The sequence below is a fragment of the Notechis scutatus genome, chromosome 4, assembly GCF_049901735.1.
Source record: "Notechis scutatus isolate UNSWTSFEM ecotype Mainland chromosome 4, rNotScu1.2, whole genome shotgun sequence".
NCBI classification, from domain to species: domain Eukaryota; kingdom Metazoa; phylum Chordata; class Lepidosauria; order Squamata; family Elapidae; genus Notechis; species Notechis scutatus.
The window spans coordinates 149,253,779-149,273,642 of record NC_142012.1 but is presented as its reverse complement, the minus strand read 5'-3'; the positions used below and the strand labels follow the sequence as shown (position 1 = coordinate 149,273,642).

General features: G+C 40.3%; 1 protein-coding gene across 1 annotated transcript in view; it reads left to right on the top strand.

The window, feature by feature from the left end:
* BCHE (butyrylcholinesterase) overlaps positions 1-13,129 on the top strand; it is a 188,705-nt gene extending 175,576 nt beyond the window's left edge. The window contains exon 5 of the mRNA XM_087965275.1: positions 12,547-13,129. Coding sequence (XP_087821401.1) covers positions 12,547-12,569 — 23 coding nt within the window. The 3' untranslated portion in view covers positions 12,570-13,129. The remainder of the gene's footprint in view (positions 1-12,546) is intronic.
* The last annotated feature ends 6,735 nt before the right edge of the window (positions 13,130-19,864 follow it).

Genomic DNA, 19,864 nt, shown 5'->3' with positions numbered 1-19,864 from the left:
CTAAGAAACTTTGTAATTGTTTTCTTGTGGTCAAGGGATTTCCATTCCAATACTGTTTTTACCTTATTTGGATCCATTTCTATACCATTTGCGGAGATACGATATCCTAAATAATCCAACTGCTTAGTATAAAAAGGTCTGAAACACTTTTTCCAATATGTTTCTATATGAGAAAGAAACAGAGGAAAAAGTAATGAGAAGGAATGTATTTTCTTGTGTCAGTGGCTTGTAAACGTGGAAACAATTTCAGAACAAAATTTATTCAAAGCACAAACAGAATAAGACAACTTTGGAACTCAAATTGTAAAATTCAGGTTTTGACTTTCTGATGTTCATGTATCCATTTTAAACTGCTGGTTCTTGAGATCTTTTCTCTAGAAGTCCAAGTAAGCTACTACAATCAGTTGTAGGGAAAGTTTTTTTTTTTCTTTCTTAAAATTACTAGGTACTAGCCTTTAATGTTTTAACCCATGAGTTCTCCAATTTAAAGATCTCAATTATGTTACTCTTAGTTCAAATTCGTAACGCTAATGCTCAATTTATAAATTGGATGGTGCTGTTTTTCAGATCACTGCCCTGCAGTTAATATAATTAACACACACTAGACAGTGGGATTTTTGTAGTAGCAATGGTAGTAATAGAAGTAGTACTAGTAGAATAAATACAGAAGGTTTTATATACTGTTCATTGCAGATCAAGATCAAACTAAGAAACTTCATTTATTTTATAAAGCTTAAAACTTGTAAACCTTTGGTTTCATCCTGACTAAGATTCACCATGTCCCCCTCAAAATTTAGGGGCACATATAATCCTAGTGTTTGGAAAAGTGGCTCACTTTTGAATTCTAGTAATTCTCAGAAAGGCCAACACAGCATGAATTCTAGTCATATATTTATTAAGTTCGCTATGTGACATTCTAAGGCAAATTTCATTTTTAGTAATGTAATTAAAATGTAGAAGGGGACTGACATTAATTAAGAAGATTTGGGGAACTCTGAAAGTGACATATATGCTGTTACCGAAAAAGCTTGAGAAATATTAAAGAACCATAAGGAAACAACCAACATGTATAGAAGAAAGAAAAAAGTCCAGCCTGCCAAACAAGGTACATTCAAATAGTCAGAAATTATAGACTTGGTGTATGTAACAGTAAAGCCAAGAATGAGATGCAACCCATGGAGGTCTGGATTTGGAGTTACACTCAGAATTAAAGTGGAAAAAAAAACACTACAGCCTGATCCAATCCACTACAACATTGATGTAATGTCCTTAAAACAAGTCAAAATGAAGCTCAGTAGTGTGTGTGGCCTCCACATGCCTGTATGACCTCCCTATAATGCCTGGGCATGCTCCTGATGAGGTAGCAGATGGTCTTCTGAAGGATCTCCTCCCACACCTGGACTAAAGCATCTCCCAACTCCTGGACAGTCTGTGGTGCAACGTAGCATTGGTGGATGGAGCGAGACATGATGTCCCAGATGTGCTCAATTGGATTCAGGTCTGGGGAACCGGCAGGCCAGTCCATAGCATCAATGCCTTCATCTTGCAGGAGCTGCTGACACACTCCAGCCACATGAGGTCTAGCATTGTTGTGCATTTGGAGGAACCCAGGGCCAACCACACCAGCATGTAGTCTCACAATGGGTCTGAGGATCTCATCTTGGTACCTAATGACAGTCAGGCTACCTCTGGTGAGCACATGGAGGTCTGTGCGGGCCCCTAAAGAAATGCCACCCCACCCACTGCCAAACCGGTCATGCTGGAGGATGTTGCAGGCAGCAGAATGTTCTCCATGGCATCTCCAGACCCTGTCATGTCTGTCATATGTGCTCAGTGTGAACCTGCTTTCATCTGTGAAGAGCACAGGGCACCAGTGGCGAATTTGCCAATGTTGGTGTTTTCTGGCAAATGCCAAACGTCCTGCACAGTGTTGGGCTGTAAGCACAACCCTCAGCTGTGGACGTCAGGCCCTCATACCACCCTCATGGAATCTGTTTCTGACCGTTTGAGCAGCCACATGCACATTTGTGGCCCGCTGGAGGTCATTTTGCAGGGCTCTGGCAGTGCTCCTCCTGTCCCTCCTTGCACAAAGGCGGAGGTAGCGGTCCTGATGCTGGGTTGTTGCTCTCCTATGGCCTCCTCCACATCTCCTGATGTACTGGCCTGTCTCCTGGTAGCACCTCCATGCTCTGGACACTATGCTGACAGACACAGCAAACCTTCTTGCCACAGCTCGCATTGATGTGCCATCCTGGATGAGCTGCACTACTTGAGCCACTTGTGTGGGTTGTAGACTCCATCTCATGCTACCATTAGAGAGAAAGCACCGTCAGCATTCAAAAGTGACCAAACCATCAGCCAGAAAGCATAGGAACTGAGAAGTGGTCTGTGGTCACCATCTGCAGAACCACTCCTTTGTTGGGAATGTCTTGCTAACTGCTTATGCTTTCCACCTGTTGTCTATTCCATTTGCACAACAGCATGCGAAATTGATTGTCAATCAGTGTTGCTACCTAAGTGGACAGTTTGATTTCACAGAACTGTGATTGACTTGGAGTTACATTGTGTTGTTTTGGTTTGCTTTGAATCAGTTAGGAGGCCCAGATGTTATTATTTTAGGACAAAAATTACACCAGCCAGTAAACTATCTGAAAGCCAGCTTATTGTGGTGACTAAACAACCAACCTAGAAATCAGGAGACTATGAGTTCTAATTCTGACTTATGTACAAAACCAAAACCCTTATGCACAAAACTGGGTGACCATGGGCCTATCACACACTCCCAGTCCCAGGAAAGAGGCAATGGAAAACCATTTCTGAAAAATGTTTGCAAGAAAAGTGTTAGGTTCAGTCGGTGGGTCCCAAGGATAGGCGAGGCATGGGTAGTGAACAACAGCTCTTTTTTTAGTAGATAGAATCTGAGACAAAATCCCCAGCGCGCGGCAGCTCTTCTTATAGAGCTGGCCGTGGCTAGGCAGCCAATGACAACTCTTTGAGTTTGCCATGCTTGGTTTTAGCCAATCGCGGCCAACTCTGTATGAGCCAATCAGGAATGTTCAAGCCACCCAATCACAATCCGGCTTGTCTGGACCAATAGGAATGCAGGGTTTCAAGCCTGCTAATATGGAACACCCCTCCCCTCTTGGTTCCGTCCAAGGGGCGGGATAACGTAGTCACGTAAATAGGCGGGTCTTCGGACCTGCCTACTTGACTTGCGCGGTTCATAATGTCTCTGGTCGTCGTCGGGTTCAGACGGGCTCCGCGTTGCTCTCAAACTTCTCGCTGGAACCGCCTGGAAGGGTGAGCCTGGCCTACAGCTGTGACTCCTGCCTGGTGTATCTGGGTTGGTCGAGTAGTTCACTCCGTCGCTCCCGCCTGGACTCTCCGGGCTGGTTGAGCTTGTCCGGCTGCTACTTCCAGGTGAAACACCCGTCCGCCTCGGTTCCCTGTTTGTAGATGAGTATTGCTGGATTAATGTTTGTTTTTTATTTAATGTGTGTGTGAGGTGTTCTACTTGTGCAGATACCGGTTCTTTTTCTAAGTTTGAGGTCCCCCCCTCTGATTTCTTGGTTAGAGTCTGTGAGGGGGAAAGTGGCCAGTCTAGATCGTAGCTGGTCAATGTGCCGTTTCCAGCTCCTACCGTCAGTGGTCTGGAGCCGGTAGGAGCGGGGGCTGGTGACTTGGATGATCTTTGCTGGTAGCCATAGTGGGTCCCCAGTAAAGTTTTTAGCGAAGACAGTGTCTCCCACGTTGAAAGCTCGGTGGCGGCTTGTAGATCCAGGAGGTTTCTCTGGAGTATAAGTAGGGTGCAAACGGTCTAGAGGTGACCGGAGTCTTCTGCCCATGAGCAATTCTGCTGGGCATTTGTTCGTGGTGGAGTTGGGTGTGATGTGTTGTATTAAGAGCATTTTGCTGATTTTTTTGTGGATGTTGCCATGTTCAATTTTTTGGATAGTTTTCTTTGTGAACTGAACTATGCGTTCAGCCCGCCCATTCACTGCTGGGTGAGCGGGCGATGTCAATGCGTGTCGGATGCCACGGTCTGCCAAGTATTGCTCAAACGCCAATGCAGTAAACTGAGGTCCATTGTCAGATACTATCACATCTGGCAGACCATGCGTGGCGAAAAGTTTGTTTAATTTTTTGATGACGGCTTCTGTGGTGGTTGTCTTCATTTTGCTAACTTTGAGCCAATTTGAATAGGCATCAACAGTGATTAAAAAGGTATGTCCTTCGGTTGGCCCCGTGAAGTCAATATGGATTCGCGACTAGGGGCCTCTGGGGGTTTCCCATTCCAGTGGTGGAGCTGCGGGGGGAGCCGAGTGGGTTTCTTGGCATCTGCTGCAACCGGCGACCCAAGTCTCTATTTGTTTGTCCATGCCTGACCACCATGCGTAGCTTCTGGCCAGGGCTTTCATTCGTACAATGCCCGGGTGCCCGTCGTGCAGCATCTTTAGAACTTTTTTTAAAAAATATTTCTGGTATAACCACCAGGTCTCCCCAAAGAATGCACCCCCTTTGTGAAAAAAATTCAGTTTGCCGGTTTTTAAATGGTTTAAAGAGTTCATTTTTTTCGCTTTCCGGCCAACCCCTCTCCACCCAGCTGAGGACTCACGCCAATCATTTGTCCCTTTTTGTTTCATGGGCAATGTCTTGCGCTGTCAATGGTGGCGTGGTTATTGTTTCTATTTGTAAAATAGATAAGGTGGGTGCTGGGTCGTCTAGGACATCTGGTAGGGGGGATCGGCTTAAAGCATCAGCGTGCGAGATGGTCTTGCCGGGCCGGTGTGCTAAATGGTAATTATAAGCGGCAAGAAATTCAGACCATCTTGTCATCCTAGGTGACAGGATGTTTGGAGTGGGTTTGTTCCCGGCCAATATGCCAAGTAAGGGTTTGTGGTCCGTAATAATTGAAAATGTCCTACCATAAACGTATTCGTGGAATCTTTTCACTGTGGAGACGATGGCTAGGGCTTCTTTGTCCAGCTGGCTGTAGTTCCTCTCAGGCTTGGACAGGGTTCTTGAGAAAAATGCGATGGGAGCCTCTTTGCCATTCGGCAAGGTGTGGCTTAGGATTGCCCCGACACCAAAGGGTGATGCGTCGCAGGTGACAGTCAGCGGCAGGGTTTCGTTATATTGAATAAGGACTGCATCGGAAGTTAGAAGGTTTTTTATTTGTTGGAAAGCGCGTTCCTCTCGCCTTCCCCAGATCCAGGATGCCGTTTTGTCCAGGAGCCTATGCAAGGGTTCCACGACAGTCGCCTTCTGGGATAGGAAAACATTATAGAAATTAATGAGTCCGAGGAATGCTTGGAGTTCCATTTTATTTTTCGGTCTGGGGGCTTCCTTGATGGCTTTTAACTTTTTGTCAGTAGGGTGAATTCCATGTTTGTCTAGGAGGTACCCCAGGAATTCAACCCTTTCAGTACAGAGCTGGCACTTCTCCTTTTTTACTTTGAGGCTGGAGTTTTTAAATTTTTGTAAGACTGCTCTAAGCCGTTTCTCCAATTGTTTCTTATTGGGAGGTGCTACTAGCATGTCGTCGAAATAGGGTACAACTCCTTTAATTCCCTGTAGCAGTCTTTCCATTAGGCTTTGAAAAACCCCAGGTGCGACACTGACTCCGAATTGGAGTCGGTTGCATTTAAATGCCCCTCGATGTGTCACGATTGTTTGTGCCTCGGCGGTTTCAGCATCGACCGGCAGTTGCTGATAGGCTTGTGCCAGGTCGAGCTTTGCAAAGATTCTGCCACCCCCCAGTGAGTGTAGGAGATGTTGGACTACTGGCACAGGGTAGGCACTTTGCTGCAGGGCATGGTTGAGGGTGGCCTTGTAGTCTCCACAAATTCTCAGGGAGCCATCTGGTTTGATGGGGGTGACAATGGGTGTTTCCCAGCGGGCATGGTCGATAGGTTCTAATATACCTTGCGTGATGAGCTTATTTAGTTGCTCGTCTATCTTAGGCTTGAGTGCAAATGGCACTTGGCGCAGCTTGAGGCGGATGGGAGCGATGTCTGGGCTAAGATTGAAGGAGATTGGGGACCCCTTGTACTTGCCTAAAGTGTCATTGAAGACCTCTTGGAAGTCTCGTACAAGCGTCGCCTCCCAATCTTCTCCATCTGTGTGATTGATGCCTGCCATCTCGATCCCCAACGGCGAGAACCATTGTAAACCAAGTAAGCTGGGGCAGTCTTTTTCCACAATTGTAAGTGGTAGGATGTTGGTGCGGTTTTTGAAGGTGATCTTGAAATGCCCGATGCCAGCCACTGGGATGCGGTTTCCTTGGTAGTCCTTCAAGATCAATTTCTGGTCACTTAGTTCTTGGCGGCATATGTTGGGTATTAAACGTTTGATGGTGCGCCAGAAGACCATGGAGAGGTAGGAGCCAGAATCTACCTCCATGGTACATGGTTGGTTTTCGATACCGACCTCGATGCGTACCTTCCGTGCATCTATTGGTGAAGAATGGGCGATGATGACTGTTTGGTGTGTTTCTTCTCTTCACGATGCCTCGTTAAATCTTTTGTTTCTGCTGTCCCAGCTCCATCAGCTGTCAGTCTGGCGGTCCCGGGTTTTGGTGGGGGTGCCATCTAGTCTCCTCGGGCTGTTGCCTCGATGCCGGGGGCTGAAGTTTCTTTTATTGTGGCATACTTTAGCAATATGCCCCCGCTTCTTACAATGTCGGCAAACAGCGTCTAGGAACTTGCATTCGGAGCGCAGGTGATTTCCTCCGCAGCTGGCACACTGGTACCCTGACTTGCGACCGCACCGGTCTCGCTGATCGCGTTCTGACTGAAGTCGGTGAATTTCTTCTTCTTCGCTGTCAGAGGGGGATTCGACGTTGCCATGGTGGGTGGTAGCTGTGAGTTTTTCTGGTGTGGTAGTTGCCTCGTTAGTTGATTGACGGTTGGTTCCATTTGAACGCCGCATTCAGGCTGCTGATTTGAGGGTAGCCTCGGCTGCAGTTGCTTCAGCTATGGCGTCAGCGAGGGAGATGTCACCCTTGGCCATTAGTCTGCTTTGGAGTGCTGGGTCTTTCAGGCCGAGGACGACCCGGTCTCACATGGCCTCATCCAGGTTGGCGAATCCGCACAAACCTCCAAGGTTCCTCAGGTCGGCCACGAATTCACCGATGCTTTCGCCCTCGCGCTGGTCTCTTTGGTAAAAATCATGCCTTCGGATAAGAGTTGGTACGGCCGGAGCATAGTGGTTTCGGAGGATGGGAGCTAGGTTGTCCCAATCCATTGTTTTGATGTCTGCGGGCTTTGCTAGTGCCTTGGCCATTTTAAAAACGGCGGGCCCGCAGTGCGTCAGAAATACCACCCATTTCTTGCTGCCGGTGGCGTCTTTCAAGTTGTTGGATTCCAAAAACATTTGGAACCGATCAATGTAGGACTCCCAGTCCTCGCTGGCTGGGTTAAATGGTGCGGGCGGCGTGGTGCTGCTGGCCATTTCGCTGGTCGTCTTGGCGCCATTGCCGTGTGCTGGTTAATCTCGATGTCTCAGAATCCCACCTTCGTCGCCAGTGTTAGGTTCGGTCGGTGGGTCCCAAGGATAGGCAAGGCATGGGTAGTGAACAACAGCTCTTTATTTAGTAGATAGAATCTGAGACAAAAACCCCAGCACGCGGTAGCTCTTCTTATAGAGCTGGCCGCGGCTAGGCAGCCAATGACAACTTTTTGAGTTTGCCGCGCTTGGTTTTAGCCAATCGCGGCAAACCCTGTATGAGCCAATCAGGAACGTTCAAGCCGCCCAATCACGATCCGGCTTGTCTGGACCAATAGGAACGCAGGGTTTCAAGCCTGTTAATATGGAACAAAAAGTAAATAGACTTAAATCACTCAAGCTTCTTTAGGGAGAATGTAACACTGTTACATCATCTCTATTGAGGAGGCCTTTTTTTCCTGATCTTTATTTAAAGGTTTCTATGTTTATTCTAAATTGTCCTTAGCTCACAGCATTGTGGAAAGCTCCTACCCCCCGCTTTTACTGCCTTTACTGGCTTGTTAATTCTGAATTTGTCCATTTAATTCCATTAGTTACACAGTGTACTTTTAGCTAAGGACTTTTGATGTTGTCTAGACAGAAATATGTAGAGGCAGGTGGTCTTTTACAGTTTAATGCTGCAAAATAGAGTTGTTTAAGGGGAAAAAAATCTAGCACTTTAAAGTGGGCACAACATTTGACTGAGTGTCAGGACAATTTAACAAAATACCATCACGCTAACATTGTAGTAACAATTACTACCCACCTGCCTTCAATCGAGGACCTGTATACTACACAAGTCAAAAAGAGGGCTGTGAAAATATTTACAGACCCTCACATCCCAGACATAAACTGTTTCAACTCCTTCCTTCAAAACGATGCTATAGAGCACTGCACACCAGAACAACTAGACACAAGAACAGTTTTTCCTGAATGCCATCATTCTGCTAAACAAATAATTCCCTCAACACTGTTCAACTATTTACAAAGTGTGCACAACTATTACTGTTAATCTTCTCATCACTCCTTATCACCCATCCCCTCCCACTTGTGATTGTTGGACTGTAACTTTGTCGCTTGTATCCTTACAATTTATTTTGACTGTTTCCTAGTATGATTTGATTGTTGATTGTACCCTATGACTATCATTAAGTGTTGTACGTTATGATTCTTGTTTCTTGATCCCATTGCACTTCTTGAAATCTCTGCAAAGGCAGTTCTGGTTTGAAACCAATGCAGTGACCCTCCTAAAATAGGTCTCAAGCACCCATGCATAAAGAGTAAAATGTGTTATCATTTTAATACTCTTTGTTTTACAAAATGCTGTCCCTGTTTTATAAGTTTCATTTCTTCAGGTGCATTTTTTATGCATCAACACATCTTTCTCCCACAAAACCATTTCTTTTTGCTTTCTAAATAATTGAAAAAGATCTTTGCATTTAAAAAGGTACATTGCCTAAAGCAGATCTGGTCTTTTTGAAAATGAGATGTATTTGGTATATTCAAAAACTCTGAAGTCCAACCAATAGTTTTAAAATCCAGAACAGTGTGAAAATAAGTTAAGGAAATGAAAGATGAAATGTACTGAAAGTTTCTTTAAATTTCATTCTTTCAGATAACTATTTCCCAAATTTTAGAAGGTTCTGGTTTATGTGTATGCTGTTCCATAAATTGAAAAATGTAAAACGTCAACTAAAAATACAAGTAGAAATATAACAATATATTGCTTGGGAACTTTATTACAACATATAGACTGAATAGACATTCTATTCTATACATGAAGCATTTTTATTAGTGCTGTGCCAAAAAGAAGAAAGGAAAGGAAGGAAGGAAGGAAGGAAAGAAAAAAGAAAGAAAGAAAGAAAGAAAGAAAGAAAGAAAGAAAGAAAGAAAGAAAGAAAGAAAGAAAGAAAGAAAGAAAGAAAGAAAGAAAGGTGGATGGATGGAAGGAAGTACATGTACATGTAGTGACCAAGCTGAGTTATCAGGTCCCATATAATGCCCTAAAATGTCTCTAGCTTCCCACACCTCAGTTAAATCTTGAGATAACTTTTTCAGAACAGAAAGTGTGGATAGTTATAAATACTAGCTTAAGAAATTCTATATCACTCTAAAAAAAAGGTGCAAACAGAGATCTCTTCAATGGGGGAAAGGGTTTTGCCCATGGACAAACCGTGTCCCTCCCCACATGTTTTCATTACTTCTTATGTTTATTTGTGAAAGTAGAAGACAGGTTATTGACAATTACCAAACCATGACATTTCCATGTCAGAATCTGAGATGTTAAAGAGGCTGGGGAGAGGAGGGGGAAGAGAATGCTATTTGCTGCAAAATTTTGTGATAGTGTGAACTGACAATCTTCTTCTGTGATTTTTCATCCATTAAAAAAAATCCATAACGTGCAGTTAACCTACTAAAATTAGTACAGGTGTACAAGTGATTTCAAGGTCAGCTAAGCAACATTACAAAGTAATGATTCTCAACTAATTCTCAATGAGAAATGAAGTATAAATTAGTAGAAAAAGGCTCCAGGTATTTGCCTATTTGATCAGGAGCTATTAAACTTTCAGAACTTGCCAAGTTTATCATGCATGGCTTTCCTGGTTTTCATTTGAGCAATTAGAAACACTTTTAAAAAGTTTGCCTGAGTGCAACAAAAAACAGTGAATGTCTGGAGTTGTATAAAGAGTATTACCACTTCTTTTCTATGAGATACAAGTTGGCTGTAACTAATTTAAGTATTGTTAACTTTCTATTGTTAACTGTTAAAAATTTTAGCTTTCCTCTTTAGTATATCTACTTGCCAGTCTTGGAAGAGCTGTCCTTAACTTTATGTAAAACTGCCTCTTCATGTCAAGTCAGTAATTTCATTCCTTCATTTTATTCTTCAAAACTGCCTGATTCCTATCAAGTGTGGTAAGCTCACAACATAAAAAAATAATAAATATACCAAAAATGCATAGTTTAATAAGTAGAAGCATCTGGAAATCATGTTGACCATGCAATTCATAAAGCTAAGGTTTTGCCCATGGACAAACCGTGTCCCTCCCCACATGTTTTCACTACTTCTTATGTTTATTTGTTCTCTCACCCCCCAATATCCTTTGATCTTTGATCAATGCAGTGAAAAAATCCTACAAATAAGAATAGCTGGAGACACCTCAAATATTGAATTAACTCTTGGAATTCCATTATGAAATTCCTTGAATGAAAATTCCTTGAATGAAAATTATAATTATAATTTATAATTAAAATTTTAATGCTAACTGATTGTTCCAAGTTCTGACTCAGGCTTTGGATAGGACCCACTCTGTGAAATCTGGAAAAATTGCCCCCATTAATATATTTTTATAAATGAAAAAGTTATGTGTGCATTATTTGCAATATTTTCAGAAGTCTTGCCTGGAGCAAAAGTGTGATTAGTTGAAATTTCAAACTACACTGAGACTGATGATACTACAATTTTTGTTGATGTGGTACTATAGATGTTCTATGAGGGTAGATGGGCTCCAATATTGACTTGTGATATCATAGCCCATAAAAGACAGGTGTAGATCTGTCTAGTTAGTCTGTCCTTGCTTCTTCATATTATTCATGTATGAATGATCAAGGTTCTTTCTGGGAGAACAAGCAAAGTTCAATAATACTATCTATCTATATATCTATGCCTAGGAAAGACAAATGGACAGTCAGCAGGGAAACTGAATTGTATCAACATTTTAAGTAATAAAACTCAGCAGGATATGCTGTTGTTATGGTAGACTTCCTGATGTGTCTCAGCGTGATTATAATGTGTCTTTCTTTAAAAAGAAGCATAATCCTTTTGGGTGATCCATAGCACTAAATATAATTAAATTTCTATTGTAAACTGACCAGCCAACTTTGTACATTTACCTTGAGAAGAGGTAGAACATCTTCTTTAGAGATATATAAGTAGCACCTTGCTTTTTTGTGTGATAACTTTGCTCCAACATACACCTGCTAAAATTAGTACAATTCTTATGTATTTTTTCCTATTTTTATCCTCCTTCTATTGCAAATGAAGTTTTTGCTCACTCATCCCTTGAAATACAGCTGAAATTGAAATCCCACTCCTGCCTAAATTCTTGCACAAGATTGCCAAATAATTTTAAAAACAGATGCAAGAAGAGTGATGAAGTATTTATGATTTTTCTTTATACAATGTTGCATTTTTTAAAGCAGTCTATTTGAAAATGTTCACTGTAAAAAGGAGAACTTCTGCCTTTTATCCATCCTCACCGGATATTCCCTATGTCAAAACCCTCTCTATCAGGGGTGACAAACTCAAGGCCCAAGGGCTGGATCTGGCTCATTGGGTGCTTAGATATAGCACATAGGGCTGCACTGGAAATATCAAAGGACTAGCCCACGGTGCCTCTGCCAGTGAAAACGGAGTTTGGGAGAGCTGCAGGCGGCCATCCTGAACTCCATTTTCACTAGCAGAGGGTTGATATATATTGTGATGAACATCTTTTAGAAAGCATGAAAACATATGTAGGCAATTTCATGTTCATAAGCGTACTGGAAAGCAATAAGGTTGTTCAAAGACATTTTTGACCTTCTTAGGAGGACTGGATTGCAGCATCTGCAGGAGTCCTGAGCATGCTGACTTAGTAAGACTAGATGGTTCTGATTTGTTCTTTAGTTCTTAGCCAATTTGGAAAAAAATGTAGCAGAGAATACTCAGGAAGAGAAGGTGACATTATACAAGAATTCTGATTGGCTTGAGAAGGCTAACTGATATGTATCTAAAAATAATAAGAATGGCTTTCAAGGGTATAGAAAAAAATACCTTAATTGCTTTTCTTATCAGAGCACTGCTTGAATGAGTTTAGTATATTTCCCATCTTTTAAAATCACCTTTGTCTGATGGACTGTTTGGGAAGACCTCTGAGATTATCAAAAAGTTATACTCCTTCCAGATTTTGATCTGATATTCACTTTTGATCTGATGTTCATGCTCAATGAAATCCCTATACATTAGCAGTGGAGAAAGCAATTGAACATGCTTGTATTACTTTACATCTGTTTCTTTCCCAGTTAAGAGAGAAGTTAATGGGTGAATGAAGACCGATGAACTCACGGGGAATCATTACATCAGATCATGGGTGCACCTCAGAATTATAGCAACTTCAAGGACATCCTATACAATTATATAAACTTAAAGAACTTTTAGCCTATAACTGATCAGAGTCAATAGATATATCATAGGGTTAGATAAAATTAAAAATGGGCTCCATGAATTGACCTGAGTTATCAAAAACACAGATGAATTATAAATGAAATAAATGATTAGCACATTGGATGAATATCAAATATATAAATGTATCTTGGCACCTTATCTGTCTGCCTAAGCTTCTGCTTATTGCCCCAGTATCTAAAAATAAATTGTCCAAGAATAAGCAGATTAAATTTCAGTAGTAGAATGAACGATATGCAAGTAGATTTTGGTTAACTGCAAGGAAGGAACAGTATGTGCTTGACCAACAGAACAGAGATATTATTCTTGTTCAGAAGATGAGAATATATGCTTAGAAGTTTCTTACATGTAGGAAAATGTGGCAGAAAAAGCAAGACATATGCATTTGATATTGAAATACTGAAGTGATACTGATAATTATATAAATTGTTGAAATAAAAAAATAAACAGGTTTCATTTTTAGTTTTTCTTTGAATGATCTTACTGAATAGGAAAGAGCACAATTCATAATGAAGGGAACTTTACTAGTGGCACTGTCTCCTATGTTATTTGTGTTGTTTGCATATTAAAGCAATTTCAAAATCAGAATTGTTCTTAAAGTTTTATACTATGTATAAAGTCTTAGGATAAAGGTTAGCAATAAAGCAAAAAAGTAAACAAAGCCCTTGGTATAAGTCATTCAATACATGAATTTATTACATATATTTGGTACAAATAATTGCCTCATGGAAGATAATTGAATTAGTTTATTTGGGATTGTGCATAAAACACTGAGCCATAAACTAACTCAATGGGCTGAGTATGGACAACACGCACACATGGACAAAATTAAACACAAAAAAGATGAGGGGATCAAACTATTTTTCAAAGCACCAAAAGGCAAGACAAGAAACAACAGATAGAAACTAACTGAAGCAACCTAGAACTAAGCAGAAATTTTCTGACAGAACAATTAATCAGTGAAATGGCTAGCTTTAGAAATTGTGGGTCTCTAATTCTGAAGGTTTTCAAAGTAAGACTAGGTAGCTCTTTGTCTGAAATGGTATAGGGTCTCCTACTCAAGCTGGGGGGTGGATTAGAAGACCTCTGAAATCCCTTTCTGTCCTACCCTATCCTATTCACTACACTTCTAACTAACTTGTTAAGTTATGTTGTAAGAACACTGCCTTAATCATATCTGGGGTAACATAATATTTGCAGAATCATTTCATTCCAATCACATTCATATATAATCACCTGTTTGAATTAAATCTATTTATATTTTTGGGGAAATTTAAGTGAAACACATTTTATTTGTCCCCTCTATAACTCTTGAAGTGAGTTGTTGACAGATAATCAATAATTTCAATTCCACAGGTAATTCCAATTTTTATTTTCTTGGAACAAGGAGAATATCAGTTATGTTGCTATTTCTTTATCTTCCTCTACAATGAAGGCTGCAAAAATGAAGGGATTGTTGTATCATAACCACTTAAACATATAATTCATATAATTCAGGACTGGGTATCACAGTTGTATGATACAGTGGAAAGATCAGCTTTCAAGTTTTCTTAGAACAAAGATGAGATGGGAATGTAGGAATATTTGCTGTAAATTTATTGTTATAGCTTGTATCATTCATGCAACTATTTGGAAAACTTCCAATCCATTAAAGCAGGGATCCCCGACACCTGGTCCGCAGACAGCTATCAGAGCACAGCCTGGAGAAGGTTATATGTGCAAAACCATCCCCTCCCTTCCTGCAGTCCCCAGCTGCTGCCATTGCGGTCTGTGAAGCTGGAAAGATTGGGGACTGCTGAATGAAAGGGTAACATAATATTTGCAGAATTGTTCTTCTTGAACTCAAAATGCAAAATATAATTGTAGATTAAAAGGTGTTTCTTCAAAGATGAATGAATGGATGATGTACAGTAAAGACTTAAGCTGTTTTCAGTTTTGTTGTTGCTGTTGTTTTTGTTTTGTTTAATATTGACCACAATAAGTAAGGCAGTAATAAAGCATGCTCATCATCTTTATAAGTTTATTCAAAAGTAACTGTTACTGAATTTAGTAAAATCCAAGCATCTATGGAAATGCAATATAATTCCCGTAGACCCTTGAAATAAACACATAGCAAATCACAATACAATTTGATCTATAATTACTTTAAAATATAAGAGAAAAGACTTAGAAAAGCAAGGAAAAAATAAGCAAAAACTTCAATTACTCAATGTACATGGATTTCATCTCCCCCCTTCCTCCCCGGCTTGATAACCATGGGAAAAATCTTGGTTTCTCTAGAAAAGTAACCCTTCATTGGAAAACTAGATTAATAAAATATTATTTTCCAGTAGTTGTAGTCCACTTGAGAAATTCCAGTGGAACAGTCATTTCTGTCTTTTTCAATATAAAAACAAAAACAAAAAAAGTCTTGTTCCAACTTAAAGGCTGCTGAAAGGAGAGAAAACCATTGGAGGACAGAAAAAAGAAGTGATGAGTGGTAGTAATAATTACTTATTTAACAAAGTGTGTGATACAGACCTTTAGCAAAGTGTGTGACACAGACACTTTGCAATGAATAGCTAGAAAAAATGTGGGATGATAAGAATGCTTGTTTTTGTTTCATCCATGAAGAATGATGCTAAGCCTTTTAGTGAATGTTATCTTAAAATGGAATCTGTCTTCCTTTTTCAAGGATTGCATTCTGAAGTCAAATACAGAATGCTCTGAAGAAATGATTTTTTTTTCTGATTATTTTTAATGGTCTGATTTCTGATGCCAGATTTGCATTCATTTATTCTTTCATCTTAACCATATTTCATCAATTTTAAACAAAACGTTGAGATATTAATTTCTAGATTCTATCATATCAGACCTAAAATGGATACCTAACATCAAAAATGTCATCAAAAAGCACAACAAAGAATGTTTCTTTTCTGTGCCAACTCAGAAAGCTCAAACTGCCCAAGGAACTGCTGATACAGTTCTACAGAGAAATTATTGAGTCTGTCATCTGTACCTCTGTAACTGTCTAGTTCGGCTCTGCAACCAAACAAGACAGACACAGATTTCAAGGAATAATTAGACCTGCAGAAAAAAAAATTGCGACCAACCTGCCTTCCATTGAGGACCTGTATACTGCATAAGCCAAAAAAGAGGGCTGTGAAAATATTTACAGACCCCTCACATCCTGGACATAAACTGTTTCAACTCCTACCCTCAAAATGATGCTATAGAACACTGCACACCATAACAACTAGACATAAGAACATTTTTTCCCCGAAAGCCATCACTCTGCTAAACAAATAATTCCCTCAACATTGTCAAACTGTTTACTAAGTCTGCATACTATTAATCCTCCCTTCCTTTCCCCCATCTCCTCCCACCTATGACTGTATGACTGTAACTTTGTTGCTTGTATCCTAATGATTTTTTTACTGTTTCCTAATATGGTTTGATTGCTTATTGTATCCTATGACTATTATTAAGTGTTGTATCTTATGATTCTTGACTCTTGATGAATGTATCTTTTTTTTTTTATGTACACTGAGAGTACCATGCACCAAGACAAATTCCTTGTGTGTCCAATCACACTTGGCTAATAAACTATTCTATTCTATTCTATTCTATTCTATTCTATTCTATTCTATTCTATTCTATTCTATTCTAATTTTGGAAAAAAAAAACTTTATTGTTGTTTGGGTAAATCTGAGCTCATTGTTGCAAGTATTAAAGAAATATCTCCAAATCTAAGTTTTCATAAATTCTCTCTGGTCCTTCCTCTTCTGCCGCAAACAATCTCTGCTGCAAAATAAGATCAACTATGAGGTAGAATATTTACATTTGTTGTCATTTGTGTTTCTGTTTTCACAATTACTCTTTGTTGCTATACATTTTTTTTTACTGAAAAGCATTTCAGTTTATTTGTATTATACCTTAGCCTATTACAGGAATCTTGGGAGATTCAGTGGCATATGAATTAATCAAATCTACCAGATAAAACACATAATAAAATGACAACAACAAAACCTAGATCAAGGTCTTCTTATCAGTAATATAAAATACCTACACCATATATCCATGCCAGGATTCCCAAATAACAGCCTGACCACAATGTCTGTCTTTGAAAAGATAGGCAAGATTGGAATCTTTCTTATCTCTAGGGCAATTCTGTTCCATAGAGCAGGTGCTGTGAGAGAGCTTACCTCTTGACCTCATCATGTCATGTTACTTTTTTTAAAATCTTGCACTCTGCGTATCTGGTGGGATGGGTAGAAAACATCAGAAAGAAGCTGTCCCAAAGGTGCTTTTTCAGGAGGCAAATGGACTTTCTTGTTTTTTTTCTTTTGAAGATGTTTCACTTTTCATCCAAGAAGCTTCTTAAATTCTGACAGGATGGTGGGGAATGGAAGGATTTATATTCCTTACAGACAGCTGGTCATTGTCATACTTTTAAAGGGTAGTTGAATCACATGGAGGTTTATCTGTGTCCTCATGCACACCTGAGTAGTGCTCCTGGTTCCTGTAGTCTGCAATTTTTCTCTGGAAATCCATTCCTACTCCCACACTATTCAAAGGGTGTTCATTCCAAATTATATAGTAAAAAGTATGTAGTGATTCTCACTCATGCAAGTCATGGTTGTCCCAAAGGTGCTTTTTCAGGAGGCAACTGGATTTTCTTGTTTTTTTCTTTTGAAGATGTTTCACTTCTCATCCAAGAAGTTTCTTCAACTCTGACAGGATAGTGGGGAATGGAAGGATTTATATTCCTTGCAGACAGCTGGTCATTTGTATCCTTTTAGAGGATAGTTGAAGCATTTGGAGGTTTATCTGTGTCCTCAGGGTCATCTGTATAACTACAGAAACCAGGAGCAAATCATCTTCAAAAGAAACAAAAAAACAAAAAAAATCCAGTTGCCTCTTGAAAAAGCACCTTTGGGACAAGCATGACCTGAATGACTGAGAATCTCTATAGATGCCATGTCGGGTTTAGAGGTGGCAACAAGTATATTGAATTAAACTCAGGGGTGGCATTCTACCAGTTCACACCTATTTGCTAGAACCGGTTGTTAACATTCTAAGCAGTTCGGAGAACCGGTTGTTAGAAGAAATTACTGGCCTAATCCTGTAAGGAAGGCAGGAAGGAAACATTCTGGTGTTGCCTACAGAAACTGCCTCTCCGTTAACCCTTATTACATTCTTGGCAGGACTGGACTTCTTGTCTCAAGAACCTATCTGGAGTTTTCTTTCCCTCTTTTGCTGATACTTTGCTTGTATGGAGTGACCATTCAATGTTACAATGGCACTGAAAACAGTGATTTATGACCATTTTTCACACTTACAACTGTTGCAGCATCCCCACAGTCATGAGAGTCCAGGTGAGGAGATCCGTGCCTCGATGTGAGTGATATTGAGTTGGCTACACCCAGCCAATAACATTTAATGGATAGGTGATTAATGAATATATATTCACGTCCACCCAGTCACATGACCACCAAGCCATGCCCATCAACTGAGCCATGCCCACAGAACCAGTTGTTAAAAATTTTGAATCCTACCCCTGATTAGACTCAGAAACTTACTGGAAGCCACTGCAGCTTACATAGCAGCAGCGTTTTATAGACACAGCCATTCTTGTTCTGCAGCTGTTCTTTCACATGACAAGTCAAAGCTTCCAATGATTTTCAAGGGTAGCCCCATGTACAGCACATTGCAATAGTCCAGTGAGCCCAGTCTTTACATATGAGAGCTGGTGCCCACAGAGGGAGAGGGGGAACCGGTATGATGAACTGCAGTGAAACAGCAGTTTCCAAGAAGTAGAGAATACATTCCAGCAACGTGAGAGAGAGAGAGAGAGAGAGAGAGAGAGAGAGAGAGAGAGAGAGCACAGCCCAGAGCTGGATAGGAGAAAAGGAAGGATAGCCACTCTCTGAACACTTCCAGGAACCTTTTAGTACCCTAGAGTAGTAGTGTTTTCTCTGGCAAGATTCTGTGTATTATTTGTATGCAGGTAAACAACTGAACTCTGGATAAATTGTTCTGCATCATTCTTGGGCTTAGCCTGACATTTTTGACACTGAATAAATATAGTAACAAGTGTACTTCATTGGAGAGGCCACTTGGAAATCTTGAAAAGGCACATTCAAAATAAAGTATTTGTAGTTATTCAAAGGTGAACCTGAGAGGTAATTTTCTGTAGTGATTAAGGCATCAGGCTAGAAACAATGAGATTATGAGTTCTAGTCCTGCCATAAGCACAAAGCTAGCTGTGTGACCTTAGACTAAGTCACTTTAGCCTTAGCAAGGAATGTCAAACCACTTTTAAAAACTCTACCCGAGGTTTTGTTCACAGGGACTTAGTCCAGGCAGTTTTCTAGAATTGGACATGATTGAAGAGAAGATAAATGATCTTAGGAGTTTGTGTATTTATTTATCAAATTTGTATGTAGTGTAATCACCTATGGCAGTTCACAAGACAAAGAAATAAAATTAGGCAGAATGAACAATATATGACATCTAAAACCAAAGGCTGGAAAAATCTTGTCTTTAGCAGACAATGTGGAGACAAAGAAGCACACGGAACACATAAATTCTCTTGTTTGAAGAACATTTGAAAGTAATTTCAAAATAAATGAGAGTAGTGCAACAAAGCTGGAGATTGATTGATTGTGACATGACATTATTCTAAGCATGTGTTTGGCCATCCTTCTCATACCTTGTCCAACAGCCACTGCCTACTCACTGGAATATCGTTGGAATATTTTGATCACCAGATTGTTGAGACCAGCAGGAAAATTCTGTTCAAGGACTCTCAAAGAAGTTGAAATACATCTCTCACAATTTAGGTTTTCTATCTCATGCTTAAAGAATCCAGGCAAAATTCCAGAATTTTCCTCAGAATTATGCAAAGATCATAACTATCTGGTGCGCAATAATGGATCCTTATCTTCTAAATATATATATTAATGATCCTTCAGCTCAGAGGTGGTATTCAGCAGGTTCTGACTAGTTCTAGAGAACTGGTAGCATAAATTTTGAGTAGTTCGGAAAACCGGCAAATACCACCTCTGACTGGAGATTTTACAATATCCTTCCCCTGCCACACCCACCAAGCCACGCCCACAGAACCAGTAGTAAAAAAAAAAAATTGAATCCCACCACTGCTTCAGCTGGATCTTG